General features: G+C 55.0%; 1 protein-coding gene and 1 long non-coding RNA gene across 5 annotated transcripts in view; one reads left to right on the top strand and one right to left on the bottom strand.

The window, feature by feature from the left end:
* Window positions 1-859, top strand: part of LOC123779550 (uncharacterized) — a 31,820-nt gene extending 30,961 nt beyond the window's left edge. For both annotated transcript variants that reach the window (XR_015721296.1, XR_006776215.2), the window contains one exon: window positions 97-859. This is a non-coding gene — a long non-coding RNA (uncharacterized LOC123779550). The remainder of the gene's footprint in view (window positions 1-96) is intronic.
* A 2,199-nt stretch (window positions 860-3,058) lies between these two features.
* Window positions 3,059-21,110, bottom strand: part of PLXDC1 (plexin domain containing 1) — a 56,565-nt gene continuing 38,513 nt past the window's right edge. For 2 of the 3 annotated variants that reach the window (XM_045777787.2, XM_045777788.2), the window contains 7 exons: window positions 20,166-20,261; window positions 15,150-15,231; window positions 11,756-11,816; window positions 10,410-10,545; window positions 8,029-8,064; window positions 5,676-5,836; window positions 3,059-4,387 (listed from right to left, as the gene is read on the bottom strand). In XM_045777787.2, coding sequence (XP_045633743.2) covers window positions 4,268-4,387; window positions 5,676-5,836; window positions 8,029-8,064; window positions 10,410-10,545; window positions 11,756-11,816; window positions 15,150-15,231; window positions 20,166-20,261 — 692 coding nt within the window. In that variant the 3' untranslated portion in view covers window positions 3,059-4,267. Of the gene's footprint in view, window positions 4,388-5,675; window positions 5,837-8,028; window positions 8,065-10,409; window positions 10,546-10,641; window positions 11,185-11,755; window positions 11,817-15,149; window positions 15,232-20,165; window positions 20,262-21,110 lie in introns of those variants that run through there. The other variant, XM_087854447.1, reaches the window with a different exon arrangement.

Below are 21,110 nucleotides of genomic sequence, written 5' to 3'. Positions count from 1 at the left end.
GGAAAACTGTGGGCACAGTTTAGCTACCTCTAAGGACCAAATGTAAGAATGTCTAATGAACATCAAAAGCCTCGTCCCCTTTCTCTTTGGTTTCAGCAGTTCAAGTGAGGATTCCCCCTTCCCACTTCCCTTCTCTCCAGCCCCATCGTGGCAAATGAAGTCATCAGTTGTCCTCCATTCAAGAAGAAGAAGAGCACAGAAGCATGGCCTTGGGTTTTGTAAAGCCTTATGGAGAGTGCTTCCAAATCTTCATGTGAGGGGGTCCCCGAGTGGGGGAGCGGGGAGCCGGGTGAGGAGGAGGCAGGAGCAATGAGGATATTTTCAAGCTCTTGGGACTGTGTAAATAAGTACCTGATAAGCTCACAGTTTCAGGACCCAAGAATGAGGATCTGAAGTCATTGTTATGCCTCCTTTTGAGGCTCTCTACAGGCCTGGGAGGCCTCTCTTTCCTCCACCGTCAGCTTCCATACTTAACTGTGGCCCTGCGGTTCTGCTGTCGCCCTGTGGTCCCCAGGGAACGACCTCAGCTGGGACTCCAAAGCCCTGGTTTTGGGGTTGTCTCGGTGTCTTACTAGCTATGTGACCTTGGGCGAGTCACTTAACGTGGTAGGTGCTTCATGAGTCTGGATCCAATTAATAAACAAGTAAACCACCTGTTTGAACCTCAGTTTCCTTATCTGGGAAATGGGGGAATAATGTGATCATGTGGGTAAAATTGCTTCCTAGAAGTACTTCCCAAACTTTCTTGGGCTTCGCGTGAGTCACCTGGGGAACTACTCTAGGGCAGATTCTGACTCAGTAAGTCTGGGTCGCGTGGGTCTGACTTCTGCATTTCCAGCTAATCGTCCGTGATGCCTATCCAGACCATACTTTGAGGAGCTAGGTCCAAGACCCTGAAGTCCTTGAAATTATTAACCTGATCTTTTCAGCCAATGGAGTCTGGACAGACTCCAAGGCTAGACCAACCAATTGATCCAGGATGTGCATCCTGGAGGGGTTTCCTGGGATGTAGGACTCTCAGTGTTGGAACAAAGAAAGCTCCAGGCAGACTAGAAAAGTTGGTAACCCCATCAGGATAACGGAAAGGAAAGGGTTGCTTTGGTCTGAGCTGCTGTGTGAACTGGGGGAAGGGAAAAAAAAAAAAAAAAAAAAACAGGAGAGGAGACTGTTCCTACCCAGAGGAGTGGGTGACTTGGCCCACATCACACAGCTTCTCAGGGACAAGGCTGGGGCTACAGCTCCCACCTTCTGACCAGCTACGTAGCTCAGCGCTTTCTCCACCAGCCCTCGCCGCCTTCTCCGACACGTTCCTCCTCAGTCGGCGAACACAGCATGTTTATTTATAAATCAGCTTGTTTGGAGCCTGAAATGTGGCGCAGCTGATTTTGGCCGCGAAGAGTTCAGATTTTTCCTGTCTTTGTTTTGGTTTGCTTCACCGTATTTTGTGAACGAAAAATCCAAAGTAATAAAAGCGCAGCGAGGCCACTAAAGCGGTTTGACTGAGAAGCATCCAGAAATGTGGCAGCCTCATCGTACGCAGATCGATTTTGTGTCTCTAGATGGTAGATTGGAAACCCACGAGGTTTACTTCCAGGGATTTACAAACCCCAGACAAATAAAGAGCTGGGATCTCTTTTCAGGCTGTTTCTCCTGGAGGTAGGAGGGGAGGTTGGGAGAAGCAGCCCTGACGGGCAGGGTGCTGCAGGCCGCTGCTATGCTCCTTAGTCCGGGTCCGGGTCCGTAGAGGAGACGCGAGTCATTGGGCCAAGCCAGGAGCGACAATTTGCAGAATGCACTCAAAATTCTTGGCACTTTATTTTGCACACTGCGGAAGTCCTAGAAGGAAGTTGCTTTTATTATTAACACTGAGTGCAAGTTCAGGTGGGTTTTTGTGGGGACATGGAGCGGGGGGCGCACAGGGGGGAAGAAGGGGTGGAGACAGAGATAGAGAGAGACACAGAGAGAGGTTGGCTGCATTTTCTCTGTGACTCTACTTGGTGTGGGTTCCCAAGGCCAGGGGGTCTGCGGGCAGCCCCTGATCGGTGCCCTGTGTAAATCTGTTATCATTTCCAGGATGGGGAGAAGAGAGTCTTAGCCTTGCCCACAACCAGATGAGAGATCAGCTCAAGTGTTGAACCCTCTGTTTTCCAAATAGGTTGGCTGTCAGCTTTGGCCACTATCTTTTTAAAAAAAATTTTTTAAGTTTTATTTATTTATTTGAGAGTGAGACAGAACACGAGATGGGGGAGGGTCAGAGGGAGAAGCAGACTCCCTGCTGAGCAGGGAGCCCTAAGTGGGACTCGATCCCAGGACTCTGGGATCATGACCTGAGCCAAAGGCAGAGCTTTCACCGACTGAGCCACCCAGGTGCCCCCTCGGCCACACACACACCTTCCTTCATTCTCAATGTTCTTTCCCTTCAGGAATCAAGAGCAGTGGGCAGAGTTCCCACTGGGAAGAAGCTTGCTGGGGTTTGGGAGTCGGGCAAACGGTGCTGTGCCCTGCATTGGGCCACAACAGGGATGGCCCACTGGCCATTTTAGACACATAGAGGTCATAGATGCTTTGCTAGTCAGGCAAGGGCAGGAATCACCCTCCTGCCAGCCGGGAGTGCTGGGAGCCCAGATCCTCTTAGCGCCTGGCTGCTCTTCTCTCATTAAGACCGCTCAGTTACAGACCTTTCTGTCCTTCAGAAGCTTGGAAAAAACCCTATTCTCTTGGCTGCACGGTCTTTTTTCTTTCTCACATCCTGACCCTCCCCATAGCTCTTCCTTGTCTGGTTTATAAAAAAAAATACACACACGCACACACACAGAGAGACACACACACAGAGACACACACACAGCCGAGGTCCAGCATGTTTCCCACTCGGATTGTCAATAGTGGCCTCACCGAGAATAAACCGCGAAGCACGTGGAAAACCATGGGTCAAGTGTTTGGATATGTCTGGTTATTTGCGGACTCCCTACTTGCCACCTCAGGAGGCCCGGTACTTAAACTAACTTCTTTCTTTTGCAGTGTCCCCGGGGAGGTGCGTAAAAGGGCGTGACTCAGTGGAGACTGATTTAACGTTTATTTGCTGCAGATATTCTTTACCTTGAACGAGGTTGAGCTATAGATTGTAATTTTAAATTCTCTTCAGAAGCAGCCCCAACTCATCCCTGGGGCAGAATTCCCTTAAAACCAGGTGAAGTTTGGGAGCCTAAACGCTTTGTTCGAAAGCTTCCAGCAGAGCTGGGGAGGTGGGAGCGACTCTCCAGGTCAAAGTTTTCCGTAGCAAGTCCCTCCTTCCCACGCCCGCTTCCTCTGTCCCGTCAGTTCCAGCAGCTTTGCTTCTCAACAGAAGCCAATGGAAATTCCCTGCTGAGTATGTCTCCAGAAGCCCTCCTACCACCCTGTTTCCTCTCTTTAATGGCTATAAAAATCCAGCTCAGAGGAGGAAAGGTACTAGTCTGGCAGGCCCAGCCTTTGAAGGTACTTCCTGGCGCCGCCAGGCCAGGCCAGTGAATGCCGGGGGCACCACACGTGCCAGCGGAATCAGGAGCCCCACACCGCAGATGCGGCCGAGCCTGGCCACGGCTGGGCCGCCGTCGGGGTAAGGCCCACGAGGCGGGCTGCACACGCGTTCCGTGTCGGACCCTCTAGGCAGAAAGGGTAACTCTAGGGAGTAAAGCCTAAAGATGCAACTTTCCCCCCACAAGTTCTTTCCTCTCCTCGCGTTTGGCTTTCCCCCGGTGACAACATGCCAGACGAAGCCGTCCCTGTGTTTAGCAGGCGGCTGGAACATCTTCAGACTTCCAGAGCCGCCGAGGCTGGAGCAAAATATACTGAATCCATAGCCACGAGGACCAGCTCTGGAGTCTATGGACCCTGGAACGCGGCGGCCCCAACCCGGAGTCCTGTTCTCCGTGTCCTGTGGGGGGGCGTTAGGTGACTCGGGTGGGAGGGGCCTCTGGGGTAGGACCACCGGAAGAGACCACTGAGAGACCCAGAAGGGGAGACCCCGCACATCAAAACAGGATGAAATTAGGTTGTTGTCCCTTAGAAAGCTCACGTGGTTGCTTTTCTGTCCCCTTGCTTCCGTATGTGGTTTGCGATGGCCAAACTGTGGCTCGGGCACTATAAGTCACAGTCTCGTCTCCATCTGCCCAGCCAGGGGATGTTCAGAGGAAGCCAAGAAAAGTCACTTCTCCACTTTGCTCTGACTGGTCTTCTTTGGGGTCCCCGGGTCTTCTTTCCCATTCTTCCAAGGGGAGACCTGTTGCTCTCAGCACTGCTCAGCCTCCACGAAACCCTCCTTCTCGTGGCCCGAGGGCTCGACCTCCGTGTAGGTGGAGTGGTTGGGGTGGTTGCGGAATCTCACTGCTGGCCAGTGGTGAGGTCTCCGCTGTGGGGGCACGGAGGGCAGAGTCAGCGGGCGTGGCCTCACTCACCTGGGACCCCCCCCCCCCCACACACACACCCAGGGACGGTGCTGAGCACTGAGACTCTCTTCACACGGGCGCTGGGGGCCTACTGTGAGCCGGGTGGAGTTCAACCCCCCCCCCAGAAGCCTCCCCCCGCTGTGATCCGTCCGCTGCTGGGAGCCCGAGGAATCTGGAGGGAGGTCATTTTGCCGCTCACGGCGGGGACTGCAGGACACAGGTGAGAGCCTTAGCAATGTACCTAGTGGAGCCCTGAGACCGTGAAAAGTGAGGCAGTGGGTGAGAGAGGGAATGATCTGGGAGGCTCTGGAAATGCCAAGATAACCCTGCCCCCCCCCCCCCCCAGTACAGACCCTGCAGCAGAGATGGCTCGGGAGCTTATGAACCCGCACCTTCCTGGGCCCGTTTCAGACCTGCCCCATCAGCGTTTCTGTGGCTACGGATCTGCAGTCCCCTGGGGTGACAGCCAGGGAGGCTAAAACTTAAGGCGGACTGGCTAAGGGCTTACAAGAAACAGGGTTTCTAAACAAAGAAGAGGAGACCCCCTGCGCCTCTGGGTGATCCCTGTGCGGGAGACCTGGTCACAGAGGCAGCCCCCCTGGACCACACGCAGAGCTGGTGAGAAGTGAGAGCGGAGGACGGGGCCAGGAGCTGCTAGCCCTGTGGCCCAGAGAGAAGGGGGCTGGCCTTTACTTCCCAAGCTGCACTTCAAGCTGGTTCTTCCCAATTCTGATGCATTCCAGACCATAGCATCCTCAATGAAAGCTCCCAGAGAGCGCAGCTCTTGGATTACTCTGTCTTGTCAATTCTAACTTTAACACCCACACAGCAGGCAAAGAGGCAGACGTCTCAGTTCCACTATGGCTTTGAAAAAGCACCCGGCCTGGAATTGGGGGGTGAGAGGCCATAAAGCATTCAAGATTGGCTGCACGATCCCTAGTGATTTCTCTTTCTTTCCTCTGGGGGCTCTTCTGATTTCACCAACAGGGGAGCGAAAGGCAGAGGGGCTGTTCAACGGGACAGGAGGGGTCTCCTGGGGGAGACCGGGCAGTGGGGGAGGCGGTTAGGGACTCGAAGGGCACCAGCCAGTGCATGGTGCACCAGGATGGAGTCGATGACGGTTCCTCAGGTAGGAACAGGAGCCAGGCATGCAGGCAGGAGGGATGAGGTGGGGAGGGGCGGGTACCCCACAGCTGGAGAAATGCTGCTGCGGAGGCAGACGGCGGAGCTGTGGCCGAAGTCTACACTGACCTCGATGAAGAAGAGTGCAGCGTTGGACGTGGGGTGGCCGTTGATGTAAATCCCGGCCAGGATGATGGCTGCCACCAGGAGGACTGCCAGCACGATGCCCACGATGGTGCCCAGGTGCACGGGGGGGCCCTTGGTCTTGGGGGACAGGTTGTTCTGAAGGCCTGTGGAGAGACCGTTAGGGTAGGGAGTGGCTACCGGGGAGCAGGGAAGGTGGGGCCACGAAGTCCCAGGTTCTGGCAAAATCTAAGAGATGAAAACGGGCAGAAACTTCAGGCCTGCTCATGAAATAGGTAAAACGGTGGGGGAGGGGTGGGTAGAATCATGAGTATGGCATTCACATCGCACTTGGAACGGTTCAGGTGGTTTTCCAAAATCACTTAAAAGTTGCCCAAATGTTTAATAAGGATCAAAGAGTTCTCTCCAACACCCGTGCCACTTAATGGCTTTTAGGGAGTTTTCACAGGTTATGTGACGGCGAAGAGTTTTGGTTCTGGAATATGGCTCCCTGGTTCAAATCCAGACTCTGCTGCTTACTAGCTGTGTGACCTTGGGCAAATTATGTAACCTCTCTGTGCCTCACTTATCACTTCTGTAGAACAAGGATAATAATGATTACCTAATAGGGTTAGTGTTAAAGCCCTAAGGGTTAAAACCAGATCATTCACGTCACCGGCTGAAGACCAGGGCTGGTATCTCAGATGACCTCGTAAGTATTAGCTATTTTGATAACAAAATGACCGTATTTTCACCTATCACTGTCGACTACCAGACTGCGGCCTCTTGGAGGGCAAAGACAGTGTCTTATTCATCTCTGTGTCCTTAGCTCTAAAAAAAAAAAAAAATGGCGGGCCTCATGGTAGGAGCTCAATAAAAAAATGAACAGGTCCTCTGAGGGCTAATAAACCAGCAGGCAATCTCTGAGAACATCCTGAGCATTTGAAATACATCCCATGGAGGAGACTGAGTATTGCCATAGACTGTCAAGCTAGAAGGTCATCTAGTCCAACCCCTTTCTTGTATGACCGGAAATACAGAGAGGTGAGGTGATTCGCTCAAGGACAGAGTCAGCCAGCCACTAAGAGGCCTATATTCCCATATTACCTGGGGTGGCTACTTGCTTCTTCTTCCCACCCTACAGGGATGCGAACATAATAAAGTAGAAAAGACCGATGAGCACATAAGCAAAAAAAATATCAAATCCTTTCTCACATGGGTCGTGGGTAGAATGCAAATCAACAGGAGGTGGGGACTTTCAATAGGATGTTGCATGCGCCCAATCGTTGTCCTCCCCATCCCCTCTTCTCTGCAAGCAGAAGAAACCCAAGAGAGAAACTGTCCCCGGGGCACTCCAGCACATGGTTAGTGCCACTACCTGCCGCCAGGTGAGGTGACAGGTGACACGCCCCAAGCTCGCCTCCCCTGACCTGGCAGTCAGTGTGCAGCCCGCAGGGACCCTGGTGATCTGATGGTCAGGGTTTGGGCTGATGAGCGCATGGTGCAGAGCGAGGGGGACGTGGCCCAGCCCCCGCTCCTCACTCCCAGCCTAGACACACAACACACACCCACACCTACTGCCCCCAGAGCAGGCGTGGCTTCGTCTCTGGTGGGAGACTGGGTCGCACCACGCTGCATCGATAGCCTCTCCTCCCCTGCGGGACCCAAGATAACAATGTCCCCGTCCCCAGAGTTTGGAAGGCATTTCCATCTCCCCCGTGCAGTGGTTGCAGCAAGGGCCCCGAGCTGGCTCTGGGCCAAGGGCAGGGGAGGCGGGCCACGTCAGGTCACCAGAGAGAGATTATCCTCGCGGTTAATCTTGGGAGCAAAGGACCCCGAACTTCTGGTGCCCTGCAAAAAGCAGGGTGGGCAACTTTTGTGTGCTCTCTGCCAACCCAGGCAGGGAATCCAAGGACACTTGATGTGGGAGAAGCTGCTCTCCACCCGTCATTGACGGTGAGGCCCACGGGGACAAGAGGTGAGGTCAACGGAGACAGGCCCCACACTGCCATGCCCGCTCTAGCTCAGCTCTTCCTTCCTCCTCTCGCTCCTTTTGGGGCAGTGAACAGTCAAGACAGATACACAGGAGGTTCCTGGCTGATGAGAAACGTCTAGATGTAGACATGTTCCTTCAATCTAGTGGGCCTGTGCCCCGGAGCCCAGCAGGAGGTCTGTGAAGCAGGAGGTCTGTGAAGCTCAGGCCACTGTTGCACCCCTCCTCCCCACCTCAGAACAAAAGCAAAGAGGCCAGGTGACCGCTGCACCCTCCTGGCGGGAGACGGGGGGGGGGGGGGGCGGGGGGGGAGTGTTCCAAGAGGCAGTGGGTCTGATGAAGAGGGGCCGGCAACTCTGTACTCACCGTCTCCTCCCGCATAGGGGTTCAACTTGGTGTCATCTTCAAAGAGAAAGAGAGAAGGTGTAAGATTACTGGAATCATTATGGCCTTGGTCACTTTAGGTCCAGATGGGATTTTAGGGAGGTTTAGTCAAACCCTGCATTTTATGGGTTTTTTAAAAAAATTTTTAAGGATTTTATTTTTAAGTAATCTCTGCATCCCATGTGGGGCTCAAACCCACAACCCTGAGAGTGAGAGTCTCACACTCTACCAACTGAGCCCACCAGGTGTCCCTAATCCTTCACTTTAGAGGCCAAGTACCTGAAGCCCAGAAAGGGGAGGTGACTTGCTTAAAGTCACACAGCAGTATAATAGAAGTCCACGAACAAGCCAACTTTTCCTAGTCTCGTGTTTATCCATTCAAGCAATCCTTATTGGGTATTTACTATGGAGTTGAGCACTGGGAGGAAGCACTGGGGTTCGACATGGTCTCTGCCCTCAGGGAGGTAACAAATGGGGGAGATGGAGTGACAATTAAAACCCAGTATAATGAAGCTCTGATCAGGGGCGTCACCCAGACAGAGGGTGTCAAGACGGAGGGGTAAGACTTGGCTCTGGGGAAAAGGGCTCCGACAGAGGAAAAAGCATGAGCAAAGGCCCCAAGGCAGCGAGAATTTGGCCAGTTGGGAGTAAAAAGCAGTGCGGTGTAGCTGGAGGGTGGAGAGGGTGTGAGTGGGGTGTGGTGAGAGGTGAGGCTGGGGCGCGGTGGGTGCCTGCAAAGTCAAGGGGAGGACCCGGCACATTCTCCTACGGGGCGCCAGGAGGCTGAGGAAGGACTGAGGAGGGGCACGTGTCACAGGTGCAGATCTGCTTGAAGACCCCCCACCGGTGCACAACTTGGAGGAAAGATTCCTACACGGCAAGGTGTGTGTCCTGTGGCTTCCTAAGTAAGTTCCAGTGGTCGACCCTCCCTGTCGTTCTTCCCTGCAGGTTCTTAAGAGGAAAGGCAAGCAAGAGCTCCATGTCAGGAGAATGCTCTAGAGGACCGAGGATTACTGCTTCAAGCACCAAAAGCATGAAACAAGTAGAACGATCCACAATGTATGGCCCGTACCATACATTCCGTGACTCTTCCTCTCCTGTCCCTCCACCGCCCGTGTCATTTTAAAGGGTTTTACTGGCTCCCCTTTGCTCACAAATGTTCAAGGCTCTTCGCAATCTGTCCCCAGTCTTCTTTCCTCTTGTCCTTCACCACAACTCAACACCATGGCAGTGGCCCTATAAGAAGCTGCCCGAGGCTCCCCAGACCTCAGAGACCTCTCAGACCTCTGAGCCACTGCATAGACTGTTCCTCCTATGGGGGATGCCCTTCCTTCCCTTCACTAGGCCTCTTTCAAAAGTCCCCCCATGGGGCACCTGGGTGGTGCAGTCGTTAAGCGTCTGCGTTTGGCTCAGGGCCTGATCCCAGGGTCCTGGGATCGAGCCCTGCATCAGGCTCTCTCCTCTGCTATGAGCCTGCTTCTTCCTCTCCCACTCCCCCTGCTTGTGTTCCCTCTCTCGCTGGCTGTCTCTCTCTCTGTCAAATAAATAAATAAAATCTTAAAAAAAAAAAAAGTCCCCACCCCCGAGGGGCTCCTGGGTGGCCTTTTTTTTTCTCCTTTCCTTTCCTCTGTTCCGTTTGCCCCTTTCAAGCAGGTACGTGGCTCCGTGGAGGCGATAGGAGCCCACGTCTCTCAGCCTGAGCCTAAGGGCAAAGGGCTAAAGTCTGGCGGTAACGTACTAAAAAAGGATGAGAGAGGAATTTTTCAGAGACGGCCAAAGAATCCGGGAGGGGCCTGCACCAGGCTTTTCCACAGCTGCCCCACTGCCACCCTCTGTCCACACCAGGTCCCAGGGGCAGGAAGCCAAGCTGAGGCCCACCCCTCCAGCTGCATGAGGGTCAAAAGCCAGAAGCACAGTTGTAGGAAAACCGGGCAGTCTTTTGCTCACATCTGAGTGTGTGGACCGAGTTCCTACCCGCCACACAGCTGCTAAGACCTCTCGGGTTCTATAAGGATGGCTATTAAGACGAGCTGACGTGGACCGTACACATCCCAGGCACCGGGCTGGGGCGTTCATCCTCCCCTGGCCACAGTGACTTCCATCCCAGCGTCCTGACGTCCGGACGTGGGCCAGCACAGCGGCTGGAGCCGGGGCCTGGAGTCCGCTTGCTCGAAACCCCTCTGCCTGTGGCCAGCAAGTGACTCCAGCTCTCTGAGCCTCGGTCCCTCCTCTGTGAAAGTCGGGGCCGTTCCTATTCCCTGACATAACCCCCGTCAGGGAGGGTTCGATGTGCCAAGGCCGCAGCCCTTTCCTTCCCCCTGGCTCCTTTCCCCTGCCGCTCCCCGCCGGGGCTCAGGCCTTACCTTCGGTGGTGAGGCTGTCGATGAAGAGGGAGGAGGAGGTGGTGGTGAGGTCTCCGTCAAAGGGACTGAAGGAGCTGTTGGGGGAGGCCGAGTAGTGGCCTTCGTCCCGGAAGTCCTCACACGTCCTGCCCTCTGCCTGCAGGAGACACCCAGCGCCGCTCCGCACAGAGGCCTCACCGCGGGCGGGCCCACAGAAGAGAGCCCTCTCTCGGGAGGACAGAGGGGGCCCCTTCATCCCTCAGTGGCCAGAAAACTTCCGATTCCGGTGCAGGGTTCAAGTGCGGTAAAGTCTCCAGAGCTGCGCCCTGAGTGCATTCTAAGCCTCCCACTTTATCCTGAAAGCGCCTTATCTATCTTACAAGGCAATTTAGCTGTCAGCTGCTTCGAATCCTTCCTCGAGGAAGGAGTTGAGATGCCAATCTTAAACAAATAAAGCAAATCCCTACGTTCACTACAGCAACGTCAGATGTGGGCTGCTAGACAAGACTTTTTTCAGGACGTAGAAAGCTCATCCGGCCTTACTAATAACAGAGGAGGGGATGAGCGCACAGAGTGGGGTCTGGGGGGGTTTATGTTTAAATGTGGGGCCTTGGCACTTCCCTGTCCCACCAGTTGTGAGAGGCAGGTCAAGTCATTAAATCTCTCTGTGCCTCAGTTTTCTGCTCTGAGCCGGGAGTTGGGGGGGCACTGGCCCCCAGGTCCTGGGGCTGTTTGGATCAAACCAGAGCAAACGTGGGGCAGCATGCAGCGAAGTGCTGAGCACACACTGGGCTCCCTGCAAGGAAGGATGGAGAGGACAAGGGAGAGGAAAGGGCACACGGATGAACAGATCTGTCTGCGTCGGTATAAGGTGTAAGAACAGGACGCTCCCCACCCAGAATCAAAGTCGTGAGCATTCTGGAAAACTCCAGCGGTGAGAAGGAACCTGTACGGGATTCTAATGGGAGGTGCCCGGCACAGTCCTCCTCCCTCCCAGAAAAGCCTGCCTCCCTGAAGAGACTGAGGGCTGGAGCCAGGGCAGCTGCTCCGAGAATGTCACCAGCCTCCCAGGGGATCCAGCTGTGGCCAACACCATGCCCAACGCACCCTCTATAAGCACCCAGAAGAGCTCCCAGAGAGCTGCCCACCCAAGGCCAAGTCACCAGAAGTGGTTTTCTCAGGGACCCAGAGAACCCTCGAAAAGCTCCCAAGCCTGGTCTAACTGGCTCAGAGCCGTTGAGAGACGAGTCCCACATGGAGGGGAGAATTTCACCAAAAGCCAAAGACGCCTTGGGAAGAGCTACTCGGGGAGGGGCCTCATGGCAGTCCTCCAGTTCCCCACAGCCTGGCTCGCGGAAGCTTCTCACCTCCTGGGCACAGCCATAGGCCAGCCACTCCTGGCGGTAGCGATCAAAACCACTGGAGCATCTGCAAGGGGACCAAAAGGTAAGAGGTGTGTTGGATTGACAGAGAAGCCCTCCGCTTCATTTGGCCCGTTCAGTAACAGCTCTCCGATGATGGTGAGGAGGGGGCCGACGTCCCAGGGGTGCGGTGATCAAGACCGCAGGGCAGGTGCCCCCTCAGCACCAGGCAGCGGTGGGATCGGCAGTCAGACCCTTCTTCCCCAACTACTCCTTCCCCAAAAGGAAGGGAAGGTGTCTGTGGCATCTCTACCCTCCTTCTGACCCAGCTCCCCAGGACGAAGCCCGCGTCAACGCAGACATGTGTGTGCAGGGAGCTAGATGGGACTGCGTGACCTCAAAGGAACTTGAAAATTCTCCTGACTCCAGGCTGCTATGAAATGGCTGAGAATCCAGGGAAGTCACACAAATGCCTTCTGGGGAAAGCCTTGCTGATTCACAGACAATCCTCTTCTTTCTTTGTGGAGGGGCCTAAACTTGACAAGGAGAGGCCGGGCTGAGGGTGGAGGGACCTCGGCAGAGTTAGCCAATACCTCCTGGGTGATCATTAAAGGGCAGGAATGAGGGTCTTGCCAGAGGCCAGGAGAAATTAAAAACTGGCTGGTCAGTGTCCCAGGAAAGGACACTGTGCAACTCAGCTGGGCTGGAAGATGCCAAGTGCTTCCCTAGGGAAGGGGTGGGGGTACGAGGATGAACCAGAGAATGTTCTCCATGGCATCATGCTCAAATTTCCATTCTTCGCTCTGGTGCCAGGGGAATCCACCAAGCCCTACTAAAGCTCTGAGACATCTGCGTGAGAAGAATAAGATCATGAGCCACCAGTGCTGACGAAGGATTCAGGGCTAGTTAATTTTCTCCACTAGCAACTGCCCACCCATCCGCCAGAGACCCGGTGAGGCGGAGGATTTCCGAGCACTGTCAGTGTTTCCTTCTGAAGATGCCTCCTCGGGCTCCGAGCTGCTTTTCCTGCAGCAGGGACAGCTGAACTAAGCCAGCCCCACTGTCCCTCTCCCAGGTCCTCTGTGCCCACTACTTTGGGGCATGGAGGCTTAGGGGTCTATTGGGGGTTGGGAGCTTAAGTTTCTTTTTAAACCAAACTAACTGATTCTTTCCAGGACTGAGCCTTTGATATAGGTCTAAAAGCATCACATTCTAAGCCCTGAGCCATCCAACCCAGATGCAGAGAAGAAAGGCATGAGATGTGGCCACTATTGAACACCTCCTGAATGCCAAGTGCCCCCCCCAGCCACGTGCTGCTCCTGTCCTATGTCATGGGACCCTCAGAGCGACACTTTTGTAAAGCAAGGATTATGGCCCCTCATTCCCTGGGCCAAATCCTGGAGTTAAGGTCACCCCGAGACTCCAGAGTGGGCCCTTGGGGGGATGAGGGGCCATGTGGGATGAAAGGAAGACACCAGCCATGGTAAGTGAAATTGTCTAAATCAGATCCAGCCCCAGGGCGAGGAGGGGAAACTCTGGGAGGTGGTGGAAGGCAGAGTGGGTGGCGAGGAAGGGGAAGCTGAGAACCCACAGGGTGATTGGAAGCAGCTGTTGCTGGGAGAGTCCCTGGTGGCCGGCCCCTCGGCACCAGCCCTGCCCTCTGGCTCTTTTCGCAATCTGGGGTCAGCTCTCAGTGGGTGCCAAGGCTCCAGAGGGCTGGCAAGGAGGGGCCTGTGCGGGGGTGAGCCCAGGTCCATGGGCATCGGGGGACAGGATTTCAGTCCCACATCAGCCTCCCTTGCTCCCTGCTGGAGATTCTCTGTCCCCGAGCTGACATGACCACAGCAAAGGCAGTGTCTGCTCAAGGCCTTGCCCTCCCCCGACCTGACCAAGCCTCATTAAACTGTCATGGTCTCTGGGTTTGGGCGTATGTGTTAAATGGGGATGTGTCCATGTGAGGGTTTTGCTTTCATCTGACCCATTTTGAAGTTCTCATGGCTCAGCTCTGGTTGGACGCTGAGTCATGCGGTGGCAGCCAGCCCCAGGATTCCAGGGCTCATCTGAGGTCATCTGGACTATCTCTCCATGCTGAGACAGTGCCTCGCAAACTTGAGAGTGTCTCAGGTGGACCATGTCGCAAGGCCACACTCCAGGAGGGACCAAGCGGGGGTCTCCCCTAGCTACACTCTCTGAGGCTCCATGCCTTTCCACAGGGCCCTGGACCCTTGACAAAAATACTCTTTGGGGGTTGAGAAATTAAGATGATGGCATGTTCCTCACCCACTTTTCCCCGGGGCCACATCACCACAGCCCATTTTATGGAGAAAATAAACGGAGGCCCCTGAGAGAGTGAATAAGAGCACAGCTGGTAGGAAAAACACCCTGGAGCCCCTCTCCTCCCGGCTCGGGCTGTGGCCTGTGCTGGGCAGGCCGCCTGGGACGGCGGCAGCTTCTATTTCCGCACTGGGATATTTGAAAGGAGCAAAGGAAACGCTGACAGGTGCCCCCCAACAGCGTGGAACGCAGAGACTCTGTAATTTGCAATTTTCAAGATTGCCTCGTGGGCTCTCGGAGTTCACAGGGCTTCCCACTCTCATGAGAGCCTGAGTCCCCAGAGAAACTTTTCCCCCCTCCCTGCTATTTATTTATCTTGGATGGGAGAACGGGGCTCGCATTCTGAGTCTAATCTGTGAGGAAATGATTTCAGAACAAGGAGTGGAAAACGAGTTGGATTGGAGAACTTTATCCCTGAACCCGAATCTCATCCGGAATTTTCCCTGTTTCCAAAACCAAGCAAGCACAGCTTTGTAGCCCACCCCAGCCTTCCACAGCTGTCCACAATTTCCATAGCCCTGGTTGTCAGGAAACCCCGCAACAGCCTGACAGAGATCTTCAGGTGGGGTTTTGGGGTCACGGGGCTCTCAGCCAACGGCAATGGGGCTTGGGAACTGACGGGTCACACCCTTGATTGCAGACGAGGCGCCATGTCGAAATGCAGGCTCCCGGGCTTCCCTCCCAGCGATCCTGATCCTTGGGGGCCTGGGGTGGAGCCCAGGAATCTGCATCTTCAACACGAGACCTAGCTGATTGTGGGATCCATTCTCTGAGAAGCCCTGCCCTGGGATGAACCAACCCCTCCCGGGTGGGCGGAAGAGCTGCAGTAGATGGGATCCCTGGTTGGTCTTCCAGAAACCTAGCATCTCCACAGGGACCCTGTCACCTTGATGGGTCACAGGCCTCGGGGAAAAACTCACTTCTGCGACATTCTGGTCCTAGAGGGCACAGTGGACTGGCTAGAGATGCTCTCATGTTGGCAACGAGGCCCGAGGCTGGGGGAGGGGCATGCCACCCTCTGCCCCTCCTCCACAGCCCGCCTGTGGGACTCAGCCGGGACACAAACCTCTGGAGGACGTGGCACCAGCTGCAGTTGAAGGTCAGGTCCGAGGACACGCAGGCGTCACAGCTCCGATGCTGCAAGCAGGCTGCCAGAGAGAAGGTGGCGGTCCCTCAGCAGCAGACCCTCCAGGGACCTCCGCGGACCCCCAAAAGGCACAACTCCCCGCGGTGCTGGGCCTTCACAGAACTGCGGAGTCTCTGACTAGCAGGGACCCTAGAGGTCATTAACGTCACCCTCCCTTGAGTCCAGCCCTGATTCTTCTTTCCCTTCTTCCCTTTCCTCCTTCCTCCTTCCGTCCCCAGGGGGTCGGGCCCTGAGCTGGCACTGGGGATCGTGCAGTAAATCCTGGTGCCGCCTTCTCCGGCCTCATGGGCGGACAGACACTAAAGAGAGCATCAAACAAACGTAACTACGTAATTATCACTGTGATGAGGCTTGTGAAGGAAAATTACAGGGGCCTGGAAGCCTGGACCAAGGGATCTCACCTAGCCCGGGAAGTTACGCTGCTGGGCTATTGCCCACAATTACAGGGTTGAAAAGGATTCTTTGTCTTAACTGAGATGTATTTGACATATACCATTGTATATGTTTAAGGTGTGTAACCTTTAGATTGCAATACGATTGCCATTGTAGGGTTAGCTACCAACGCCTCCGTGTCACATGATTATGATTTCCTCTCGTGGAGGGAACACGTGCAGAGCTAGTCTAACAAGTTTAATGTTATCATACACTTTTGTGGGCTATCATCACAGAAAAGGATGTTTCAGATGTTCTGGTCTGCCACCCCCGCCCCCTGCCAGAGCTAGCTGGGAGCACTCGTTGGGTCCACGGGGAGGGATTGGCGCCAGGATCCTCCCCTGGCCTGTCTCCGCCTCCTCACTCACCTCCCAGGGAAACCTGAGACTGGCCTGTGGGGGGAACCAGGCCTTCGTAACTCCACCCCTTTCCTCTCCCTCTCCGCTTGCAAGTGAGCTACCCCGGGGGGGGGGGGTCTCTCTGCTCACTTGGGTTTATGTCTCACTTGGGGAGTTACTGAACCTTGTTGTGCCTCAGTTCCTCATTTATTAAAGAGGGATCCTGATGCTCTCTGCTCGGCAGACGTGCAGTGAGGATGAAATGAGGGGACGTGGAGAGAGGGTCTGAATGTGCTGGCCACGCGTGAGCCCCGTGAGTGCTGCTTGAGATCGGCTTACTCATTCCCCGCAATGGACCTGCCACATATTCCTCCACTCATTCGTTCATGCTTGCGTTCCTTTGTCTTTGTTTTTTAAAAATTTATTTATTTTAGAGAGAGAGCACGCATGGGCGTGGGGAGGGGCAGAGAGAGAGGGAGAGAGAATCCTCAAGCAGATTCCCTGCTGAGCGCAGAGCCCGACGCGGGGCTCGATTCCAGGACCCCAAGATCATGACTGGAGCTGAAACCAAGAGCGGGATGCTTAGCCGACTGAGCCAGCCAGGCGCCCTGATTCAATCTTTCCACTGGTATTTATCGAGCGCCGGCCACAGGCAGGCACTGTCCCGGCTGCTGGAGCTGCGGTGGTGAACAGGGAAAGACAGATAGATGCACTGTCTTCATGGAGCCCTCAATCCAGCGCAGGAGACAGCCAGCATTACACAGACAGCGGGGTCTCCGCTAGGCTTTCTGGCAGGGGGCTGTGGGACAGAGTGGCGCAGAACAGGAAGTTCTGTGGGGGTGCATTCTATTCAGGGAGGTTGGCCAGGGCCTTTGGGAAGAGGTCGTTTGGGCAGAGATTGAGAGAAGGGAGGAAGCAAGCCTGGCGGCTCTCCTGGAGGAGGAGAAGTCCAAGCAGAAAAGTCCCTGCCCTCAGAGGCCGGGGAGGAGCACATTCCAGCCGTGTTCCCAGCAGCCGCCAGAACGCTAACGGGCTAGGCGGAGGGGACAAGCTGAGGGCGAGAGGAATGGGGAGGAGCGACAGCTGGGGCCTGGCCTGGGGCCGGGCAGAGCCGGAGAGAAGAGGAGTTAGTGGGAGCGGGCTGCTGGACGGTGCGTGGACCCCTCTGGCACCAGGCAAGCCCAGGAGCCCAGAGGGCCGGGGTGGGGGTGGGGCAGGAGGAATGGAGGCTGGATTTGAAGCTTTGCTCACTTGCAATTGAGCGCTGCCCACTGAAGAGACCCAGAATGACCTCTGGGTGGCGAGCAGCTGCCACAAACCCCGTGCATTTTATTCCAAGGAGAGCCAGGCCCTCACCCAGAATAACTGTGCGCCATAGAAGGGCTCATCTGAGGAGCGGTGGAACAGAGCAGAACACACCGAGAGCAGCAAGAAGTGACAACCAACTCAGAAAAATGAGCACTCATTCAATCACACACAGTTCCTCGCTCTGGGAGTCTTCCTGCGGGCTCTCCTGCAATCCATTAATGAGGGAGCCAGTTTGCATTGCATGCACCCCCAACAAGATGGCGGCTGGGAGCCAGCCCTGGGCGAGTGGGAGAAAAGCTGTTGTGGGCACAGCGTGTCACCTTCAGTCACTGTGAGAGGGACTGGCTATAGGTGGCACTGTGTCCTTTCAATAGAATGAGAGCTCTCCTCATTCTGTTTTGTCTCCTGCTGTATCCAGAGGGCCTAGAACAGCACCCTATCACAGGCACGTGGCCGGCAGTTGACCAACGTTTATGGAATTGATGCCTGCGTGGTTTTGTTATCCCCGTTTTACAGGGGAGGGAACTGAGGCTTAGAGAAAGTCAGGGAGCTAGGAGTGGTAGCCTGGGCTTGAACTGAGGTCTGTGGGAACCAAAAGCCTGAGCTCTTAGCCTTGAGGTCCCACGGTGGGCTTCCCTGCCGCATCTCCCACTCTCAGCCCATGCCACCTTTCCATGAGTGTCTTCTAGAAGAGGGACTGGGAGGAACTGGCCACAGAGTACAATGGCTTAGAGACAGCCTATCCACACCTCTGGACGGGTCTTGGCTAAGTCCTCCCCCACCCAAAGGTAAGAGAGAAATCCTGCACAGGGGGGTGCAGAGTTTTCTCGGGACCAAGTTAGCTGGCCTTCCAGGGGCTCAAATCACAGCCCTGGTAGTGCTGCCCCCTGCCCCCCCAGCTGCACCCACATGGGCACCCACGTGGGACACCATGGCCTGCTCATTCCCAGTGGCTCCGGAAGCCCCTTAAAAGGCTCCAGGCAAAATGGTCATGAGAAAAAAGCCTGGGAGCCTCTGTGGGGTATGTGTACAACCCACTGACCTTTATTTCTCATCTGTATTTCAGATGTCTCGTGTGCTATTAAACGCTCACAAGATTCACTGGAGGGGTGGGAAGTGACTGAAATGTACAGACAGTGTCCCAGAAACGATTCCCAGGATGCTTCACTTCCGCCCAGGCAGTTACCCTGCCCTTGGATGTCCTTGCTCCCAAGTGCAATTTATTCAAGTCCTAGGACTTGCGGTTTGCCCTCAGCAGTCCTTGAGGAACCCCTGCTTCTCAGGCCCCAGGTCTCTCCTGCCTGGAGAGAGGACAGCTGCGGTGGGGGTGGGGTGTGACCCGCAAAGGGTCCTAGTCCTGCGGTCCCATGGTGTCTGTGTCCTTCCTCTGTGTCCCAGGGGAAGACACCTGCTGAGCCCTGCTGAGACAGGCCTAGTGTTCAAGAACTTTCCTCCTCCCCTTCTTTCTCCACCAGCCCTGCTCCCAGAACCTCCAGGGAAGAGGAAGCAGGGGAAGGCAAGGCAAGAAACAGCCTAGAAGGCAGGGAGAAGGCCATGGCTTCAGAGCGAAGCCGGCAGGTACCGTGAGACACGAGAGGAAATTAAAACTCTCTTTCTGGGGGCCTGGATGGCTCAGTTGTTAAGTGTCTGCCTTCGGCTCAGGGCGTGATCCCGGCGTTCTGGGATCGAGCCCCACAGCCGCATCAGGCTCCTGTGCTGGGAGCCTGCTTCTTCCTCTCCCACTCCCCCTGCTTGTGTTCCCCCTCTCGCTGGCTGTCTCTCTCTGTCAAATAAATAAAATCTTTAAAAAATAAAATAAAACTCTTTCAAAACTGCAAGAACGGGGGTGCCTGGCTGGCTCAGTCCAGAGAGCACGTGACTCTTGACCTCAGGGTCATGAGTTGGAGTCCCACGATGGGTGTAGAGATTACTTAAATAAATAAACTTTAAAAAATAATGAGAAAGTAAAAATGCAAGAACACGAGTGCCGTCCTCCTTTCCCTCGCTCATCCCAGCTGCCCTGACCATATCCTGAAGAGCATCCGACCCCGATCTGGTGGGGTCCTCAGCAGCAGCTGGAGCCTTGGTCATGGACATGTGTCCTCAACTGTAGGTGAGTGGGGCAGGCGCGGGAGGGCCAGAGCCATGGTTCTTGGAGAACTGCTGGCTAAATGGCTTTATTGCCTCCTGCCTGTGGACTCCGGCATTACTCCATCACTAAGGAAAACGCAACAAGAAATGTAAGGACCGATGGGGCGCCTGAGTGGCTCAGTCGATTGAGGGTCTGCCTTCAGCTCGGGTCAGGATCCTAGGATCCTGGGATCAAGCCCTGCTCAGCGGGGAGTCTGCTCCTCCCTCTCTCTCTTTCTGCCCCTCCCCCCACCTGTGCACGCTCTCTCTCTTGCTCACTCTCTCTCTCAAATAAATAAATAAAATCTTAAAAAAAAAAAAAAAGAAATGTAAGGACTGATTCAATTCATTCAGTTCCTGGATTACCTTTCCTGGGGGTTCAGTCTAAAAATTCTCAGGGGTCCACCTTTCCTGGGTATTAATTGTGTGTTAATAACCATAGCTGTCATGTATCAAGTACAAACCACGCCCCAGGCCTGGGATGTTCCAGTTAGTGTCAGAGCTGGCATTCATGTCCTCCACGCTTCTGACCCCTACCATAGGTCTGGAAGGGAAGTGGGGTTAGGCCCGTGTGACAAATGAGAAATGGCAGCCCAGGGAAATTAGGTGGCCATACCCAAGCAGGGGTCAGGGGTGGGCCTGGGAATGGAACCCAGATTGTTTGACTGTGAAGCTCTTTCCAGGACAGTGGAATGCTCTCCCTCGGGGGAGGACGACCCCTACTCACTTGGCAGTGGGGTGAACTCCACGGCTGACATGCTGGTGACCTTTCTGGGGTCCAGCTCCACACGGTGGTACTCGAAGATGGTCCTTCGCCGAGATTCTGAAACAGAGGCAGAGCCCATCATCAAGAGCATCTCACGGCCAGAGGCCTTCGAGGCTTTTACCTGGAGCCTGACAGGTGGGCAAGAGATTGCAGCGAGTGGATCAGGGAGTCGGGGTGCAGCCACTGAGGGCAGGAAGTAAACTCATCAACCTGGGACAACGATCCTGAAGCTGCAGGGAAACAGGAGGACTGGAGTTGACCCTGAGAGGAGAGCTTTGTATTGTCAACAGGTTAAACCACTCAACACAGAGGCCTGGCTGCTGCTGAGGTCAAGACGTAGGCGTTCCCATGCTTCTGCATGGCTCTGTGCCTTCCCGGCTGCTGGTCCCTTGACCCATAATGCTCTTCCACTCCTTCTCCCCTTGTCTAGCTCACCCTTCCAGATCCAGCTCAGGGCCACTCCCTCCAAGCAGCCTTCCTTCCCTGGCTCCCTCCCCTTCTCTACCCAGGCCAGGCATCCTGCTCCCGCTGTACTCCCCATAGGTGTGGTCATGAGGGTCTATTTAGGACCCTTAGGCTGTGAGCATCTGGTCCTGAACCTGACCCACAGAGAGGGCTCTGCAAATGTCTGCAGATGCACAGGCTGAACTTGGAAAACCTCTCCCGTCCCGAATGGAAGCCAGAGCGAGGTTCAGGGCCAGGGGCCGGGCTTATGTTCTGCTTCAGTCCCTGCAGGACATCGGTTTCAAGAGACTTGAGTTCTGATTCGAGTTCCACCCCCAATCTTAGGGCCTCCGTTTCTTGTCTGTGATGTGGAAAGACAGAAACACCTGCTACAACGTGCTTGGGAGGAAAACGGTGGAATCGTAGATGAAAAGACTTCTCCTAAAATGACAATCGGAGATG

The sequence above is a fragment of the Ursus americanus genome, chromosome 23, assembly GCF_024610735.1.
Source record: "Ursus americanus isolate L20-20 chromosome 23, mUrsAme1.1.p, whole genome shotgun sequence".
In the NCBI taxonomy this organism is placed as follows: Eukaryota; Metazoa; Chordata; class Mammalia; order Carnivora; family Ursidae; genus Ursus; species Ursus americanus.
This window is presented reverse-complemented; position numbering and strand designations above follow the sequence as displayed.